The 7527-nt window shown below is 42.9% G+C and overlaps 1 protein-coding gene across 1 annotated transcript in view; it reads left to right on the forward strand.

The window, feature by feature from the left end:
- EYA2 (EYA transcriptional coactivator and phosphatase 2) overlaps positions 1–7527 on the forward strand; it is a 144530-nt gene that overhangs the window by 55450 nt on the left and 81553 nt on the right. The window contains exon 5 of the mRNA XM_025039735.1: positions 5987–6069. Within this exon, the coding sequence (XP_024895503.1) occupies positions 5987–6069 (83 nt within the window). The remainder of the gene's footprint in view (positions 1–5986; positions 6070–7527) is intronic.

Genomic DNA, 7527 nt, shown 5'->3' on the forward strand with positions numbered 1-7527 from the left:
CCCTACCCGCCTTTCCCTGCCCTCCTGCCCTCCCCCATTTCTCTGGCCAGGAGAATTCCTTCCCTCCTTAAGAAAATCCTTTTTCCTTCATATTTCTTATGAAGCCATTTGCTTACATCAATCTGAAGCTTAGTTGTCCCTCCAACAGCGTTCAGCCGCAAACTGTTACTGGCCTGCAATAACATAAATATGGAACTAAGACTGAGAAACGTTGACAGCAGTTAGATGTTGCCCCAACAGCCAAGCACATGATCACGGACTCCTCTCATAGCACCGAGTGTAGACCAGTTCAGGAGTTGTCAGACGGCATGGTGAATCGCCTGGGGTGTGAGTTGCATGTGCAGTGAACCACATCTTTGTCCTCAGAGGGTTAAGCATTTAAAACCTAGTCCTTCACAGAACGTGCGAGCAGCATTAGCCTGCTCCTTAAATCTTCCCAGGTGCTGGGGTCTAAACTTAGGAACCTGAGAGCCAGGATAACTCATTTCTGCTCACTCTTCTGCTCACTTGTGCACCCCAGCTCAGCACCCATGACCCTGACGTTACTGTCTGGGGAAAAGTCCCACTGTTTATCAAAACACTTCCCTGGCACGCTCACCTTCCTCTGCTAATCCGGGACTCGAATTCCACCTGCCACTTGTGATTAGATGGTGAGGAGTCCCTGATGGAGAAGGGAGAAACGAAATCAAATCGCCTGCCTGGAACCACCATGGGAGTGTCCCCGGTCGTGAAGCGAGGAGAAGTGTCCAGAGGCGCTCACTCCTCAGCGTTCTCTCCAGCATTTATCTCTCTGTTGAACACACCCTTAGAGACCCGGTTTCTAGTCGCCTGATCCACCGCGTAGAATCATCTCTGGAGCTGAGCCACTCCGAAGTGCCCTCTCATCTGCACATCTGGTGCCAGCTTCACAGGGCTTCTCTAGAGTCACGGGCTGGCGGCCACTCTTCCTATGCAGTTACAGCAGGTCCTTGAATTAACACCATTTCCTTCAACATCATTTCATTGTAACATTGATGAGAAAAAAAAAAAAATCAATTCCCAGCCAAGCCACTGTCTGTGTGGAGTTTGCACGGTCTCCCCATGTCTGTGTAGGTTTTCTCCAGGGGCTCCAGTTTCCTCCCACATCCCAAAGATGTGCACATGAGGTTCCTTGGCGGGCCTGCATTGTCCCGGTCTGACTCTGTGTGTGTGTGTGTGTGTGTGTGTGTGTGTGTGTGTGCGTGCTCTGCAGTGGAAGAGCATCTTGTCCAGGGTAGATGCCTGCCTTGCGCCCTGAGCTGCCAGGGTTGGCTCCGACCACCCATGACATGAGCTGGAATAAGCGGGTTGGAAAAGAATTCTCTTACTTGTTTTTATTAATCTTTCTTAAATGTATGTGTAGCTTATATTTATCTCTTTTTCTGTGTTAAGCACAAATATATATAAGTGCCTGAACAGATATGTGGTATATTTTTAATATTAGAGTTTCATGGGGCAGGGGTGTTTTGGGAGAGAAATGTCAAAAAGGATGAGGGGACAGCAGTGGTAATAACAAAAAAAGATTGAGAAGCAATGGAATTTTTTAAAAGACACACAAATTACAAGCCCTGATTTTTTTATTATCAGATTCAGCAGAAAATAGAAGTTTCTACACACTGGCTCTTGATTTCTGTATTTGTCTCATCGCAGACTGGTAATAACCAGTTTGCAGGCAGGCTTCAGTCCACGGACCACGCTTCGGTAGTGCCGTGCTAATGCATCACTACTTTGGATCTGTCTGGAATTATCTTAACTCCTTGTGTATCTGTTCACTCGATTGTGTTCTGTCTCTCTCTGAGTGTAAGCATCAACTCCTTGCTTACTGCCATATCTAAAACAGTGCCTGACACAGTAATATTTGGTACATCACTAGGAAATGATTGTTGAATGAATGAGTGAATGAATGAATGAATGAATTTTGACTGAAAAGTTTTTTACTGAGCCAAGCATTGACAGTAAACCTTTACTTAAAATCCAAGAAAACCAATCAATCAATAAATTAACTTTTTTTTTTTTTTTAAAAGATAGCAGTTCTCTGCTATGGCATAGAAAATAGCAGTGTTTTCAACAAGAAAGAAGCATATTCCTCTCTCACCTAAAGGCCAAGCTGATGTGGCAGTTCTGGCCACATCGGTTCTGGCAAACGTGGCAGGGCTCCAAGCCCCTCATATCTTACTGATTAGCCATGTGTTCCAAGATGGCCCCATTCATCAGGAAGAGAGAGAACACAGCCAGGATGTTATAAACATTAACTCATCCCTCTTCCCTTTTCTACAACTCATCACATGGCCACAACAGCCACAAGGGAAGCTGGGAAATGTAGGGCTTATTCTCATCAGCCATGTGCCCAGCTTAAAAGCAGAGATTCTGCCAATATGAGAGAGAAGGGATGAATGGGTATTGGGAGAACCCCTGGCAGGACCTGCCACCATCACCTTAAGAGAGAGTGTTTCCTCCTCCTGTCCTCGCCTCCCCTAGCCCTCACTACGCATTCCACCAGCCAGACGGAGGCAAGAAGCCAGTGTTCAACATTCCAGCTCAGGACGGATCCATTTGCAAAACCCTCCAGAGACCACATGGTGTGGCACAAGATTTTGGGGGCCACGTGCCCCCTTCCTCCTGGGTCCTCTGGCATGGGATGGATCTCTCACTGCAGGGGCTTTGGTGACTGCCCTTGGCAAACTGCAGTTTGTTCAGCTGTCCATTCTTCAGATGCCAGTCACAAATGAAAACAAACAAGAGGCTGTTTTGGACAAAGAGTACCAAGAGATGGGACTGTGGCCTGTTTGTTTCCAAACCTGCCCGAAGCCATCATTCAGAAGGTTGACACAAAAGAAAAGGGAAATCAGGAGAGAAAACACTGAATCCAGGAAACTTCTTAAGCCAGGCATGTTCCTAAGTTTTGGCAGGTAGGGTTGCCATGGTAACCATGACCCCAAAAATGACCTTGAATGGAAGAGGCTGGCCTAGACTTTCTGCCGGACATGTCTGGATGGGCCACTGAGGGCAAATTGAGATTTCAGTGTGCCACACTGGTGTGGACAAATTCTGTGATTTCCGGGCCTTAAACAAGACCCCATGTAATGGAGATCAGGAGAGAATGCCCAGGTGCGGCCATGTTCCTGGTTCTTGCTCTCTTCACCTGGCTAACTGCTACATATTCTCCAGTAACAGTGTAGATGTCATTTCCCCCAGGAAGCCTTCCCTGGCCCCACCTCGTCCCCACTTGGCATCACAGATCCCTTCGCTGTGGCCCCCACGCTCCCAGTGAAGGTACTTACTGGCGGCCCACTGTCCTCCACTGTCTTCCCAGTGCCCAGCACATACTCCCGCACCTGGACAGGAATATGGTTTATTTTGTAGATTTGACTTTGGAACCATTTTAATATTTTCTGTAGTGATAAGATACTTTTGAATAAGTAATTCTGAAAATTTGATAGCAAACTGTTATTGAGCTGGTGACATACTCCACAGAGAAGAGACTCTGCCTGTGTTTTTACTCTTTTCCTTTTCTGTTTCTTTCTTCTTTCCAGATGTTTCAAGATTTCTTTTTTTTAATCTCCTTCTGTTACAAGAATATGCCCATGCTTTCATGGTAGATTTGCTTTCAGGTTCTTAGTTTTCCTTTGTTCGAGAATGTCTTGATTTTCCCTTCACTCCTGAAGGATATTTTCCCTGAATATAGAATTCTGGGTTGACACACTTGAAAAATGTTATGCCACTTCCTTCTGGCCAATAGAAATTGACAACCTTATTCTAAAATTGATATGTAAATGCAAAATTTACACATAGATGCCAAAATAACAAGAAGAAAGTTGGAGAACTTATACAACCTGATTTCAAAACTTACTCTAAAACTACAGTAATCAAGACAGGATGATATAAGATAGATACGTCAATGGGGGAACAGCAAAGAGAGTCCAGAAATAAACTCTCACATTTATTGTCAATTAATTTTTGGCAAAGTTGCCAAACAATTCAGTGGAAAAAAGGATAAGCTTTTTACAGTGGTGCTGGAACAATTGGATATCCATATACAAAAAGATTAATTTAGACCCTTACCTCATACCATACATCAAAATTAGTTTACATTAGATCATACCTAAATATAAGAACTAAAACTATAAAATTTCTAGAAGGAAACATAGGAAAGAATTTTAATGACCTTGGGTTAGGCAGCAAAAGTAAGATCTATAGAACTAAAAAATGATAAGTTAAAAACTTTTGTTCTCCAAAAGACACCATTAAGAAAAGATCAGGGGAGTGGTAGACTAATTGGAGAGGATCACTCTGTAAGTTATATAAATGTCTAACCACTATGCTGTACACCTGAAACTAATATAATATTGAATGTCAACTGTAAATGAAAAAATTTTTTTTAAGAAAATGAAAAGACAAGCTACAGATGGAGAGATATACCTAATAAAGAACTTGTGTCCAGAATACATAAGGAACTCTTACAGGTCATTAATTAGGGGACAAACTTAACTATTTTTTAATGGGCCAAAGATTTGAATAGATCTTCATCAAAGAAGATAGACTCGTAAGCACATGAAAAGATGCCCAACAGAGTTAGTCATTAAAGAAATGCTACTTAAAACCACAATGAGATGGTACTAAATACCTACTAGAATGATTGTATCAAAAATACTGAAAATACCATGTGCCGGAGAAACTGGAATGCTCACACACTGATTGTAGGAAAGTATAATGGCACAGCCACTTGGAAAGAGAGTTTGGCCACTTCTTAAAAATGAAGCACACTCTTACCACATGACTCCACAATGCTACTTCTAGGGATCTGCCCAAGAGAAATCAAAACACGTATCCACACAAGAATGTGTACGTAAGTGTTTATAGCAGCATTACCCATAACAGCCCAAAACTGGATGTAGTACATTCACACCCTGGGAGACTAATCAGCAATAAAAAGGAATGAACTACTGATACACATTACGACATGGGTGAGCTTCTAAAGCATAATGCGAAGAGAAAGAGGCCAGATACAAGTACATATTGTATGATTTCACTTCTGTGAAATATCTACAAAAGACAATACTCTAAAATCAGCAACAGGTCGGTGGTTGCCTGAGGCTGGGGATGCGAGGGGAGGTTGACTGCAAATTTGGAGGGTGATGGAAATGTTCTAAAACTGCATCGTAAAGTAAATATCAGTTTACTTTAGAAATAATTCAACTGACAATTCAATGAGGGAATTTTATAGCATGGTATTATACCCCACTCCCCAAAAAAACAGCATTATTTGTGATAGCCAAAAGGTGGAAGCAACCCAAGTGTCCGTAAGCAGATGAGTGAATTAAAAAAAATGTGGAATATACATACAATGGAACTTTATTCAGTCTTAAAAAGGAAGGGAATTCTGACACATGCCGGAACGTGGGTAAAACTTGGAAGCCATTATACAAAATGAAATAAGCCAGTCGCAGGATAAGGTACCTAAAGTAGTCAAATTTATAAAGACAGAGTAGAAGGATGGGTGCCGGGCTGGGGGAGGGGCGAAGGGGGGGTGTTTAATGGGTACTCAGTTCCAGTTTTGCAAGATAAAGAAAGTTCTGGAGACGGATGGTGGCAATGGCTGCCCAACAATGTGAATGTACCTAATGCCACTAAAAATAGTGGCACACTTAAAAATAGTAAAATTTTAAATTTTACGTGCATTTTCCACAATTTTTTTAAAATAAACAATTTTTTAAAAATTATCAAGTACGGGAAACTGTGTTGTGTGCACTATCTCATTTATTTCTCACCACAGTGCTTTGATGGTGTTATTTTACTCATTAATTGAGAGAACTGAGATTCAGAGAGATTTGAAGACTTGCCGAAGTCACAGGTTCCATTCCAACCTATCAGACCTCAAAGACCCCACCTTTCTGCTGCATCCTTCTCCTCCACGTCCCCCTATGACCATGAGAAACCTCATCTGTCCCCCTGTTCCTCCTTCCCACAGGCACGGCAGGGATGTATCAAGGAGCCAACGGACTGACCAGCGCGGCTGGATTCGGCAGCGTCCACCAGGTACACCCACCAGCTGTCTCAGTTTTTTTCCTTAAGTAGTCAGTCCTCTTAAATCAGGGCATTCAGAACACCACCTTCTGCCCAAGATCCCCACCAGAAATCCAGCCTCTTATTCCCTAGGTTTGAAGACCATAGGGGCTAGATTGTCCAAAAAGCCATTGGAGAGGTTCAGTGTAGAGACAGAGAAATTGTAATCACTAGATTTCCAAGATGACAGAGGCCATATTATATATTACATACTGACCTGCGCCCAAGACACCCACTGACTGTCACATCTAGAATCTATGACCACAAACACGTGTGCTCTTTCTCTGGACTGTGAGCTTCTGAAGGGTGAAAGTGCATCTTCTCTGCCTCTGTGTCCCAGCACACAGTGGGGGCTTTATAAACACTGGTTAAATCGAACTAAGTCAACACTGTAAAGATGAGTGCTGGTTCATAGTTTGATTCTCTTGGTTTCAGAGAGTGAATTAAGAATTAACCTGCTAAAGGTGTACGAGAACTCTGTGCCATTCGTGCACCGTTCTTCTCAGTCTAAAATTCTATCAAAACAAAATATTAACATGCTTTCAGGCTGGTGTTTCAACAGAATTACCCCAGGATAGATGGGCTTTAGGAATATTTAACATATTTAAATATGAGGAATGTACTATTTCTTCTTCAGTGAGCTGAAGAATCTAAATGACTTAAACCATGGAATGTGTGAACATTGTTTCATATATTTTTGTATTATTTCCTGTGTACTATATATATAGGTAAAAATACTTATAAATAAAAGAGTACTTTTTAAGGTGTGGTTCTTCACTCTGGGTGTTTGTCCATTTCACCGTAAGAGTTTGTCAAAAAATGCAGACTCCCTAAATGCTGCCCCCAGAAATTCTGATTCAGGTCTGGGGTGGGGCCCAGGAGGGTGAACTTTCCATGAGTTCCTTGTAGGGTCAAGAAGCACTGACGTGTGGTGAGGATGGGGCAGAATATTTAAATGACTGTTGTGGGAGAATTGGACTGTCTGGCTGATTTAAGCAAAGCTTGATAAAAGAGGATTGGCATTCTTTGATTCGATCTCCAAGACTCCCTCATAGAAGATGCTGGATCCCTATTTCTGTGTAGGTGCCATTGTTTTTGCATCTCTCACGAACCTAAACTATCACCTAGTCTGCTAGGTGTGTATGTGAACTTTATTACTCATCCATTTGTTCATGAATATCCAGTATTTATGTTATGCCCTATGTGTCTGGCATTGTTTTAGACACTGAGGATATAGCAGTGACCACGACGGGCCCTGTCAGGGCCACGCCCATGTCCCTCAGAGTACACCTGCTGACCTCCAGCTGCCAGTGTCTGCATCCCTGGGCCCAAGGGTGTTTTCTAGAACCGATGCACAGGGCAGGCAGGTAGGGCCAGGGAATTAAAAAAACCTCATGGGAGCAGCTCCCAAAGGCTAGAGTTGGCTCCTTTGCTCCGTGGCGAGAT

Source organism: Pteropus alecto, unplaced genomic scaffold, assembly GCF_000325575.1.
Source record: "Pteropus alecto unplaced genomic scaffold, ASM32557v1 scaffold45, whole genome shotgun sequence".
In the NCBI taxonomy this organism is placed as follows: domain Eukaryota; kingdom Metazoa; phylum Chordata; class Mammalia; order Chiroptera; family Pteropodidae; genus Pteropus; species Pteropus alecto.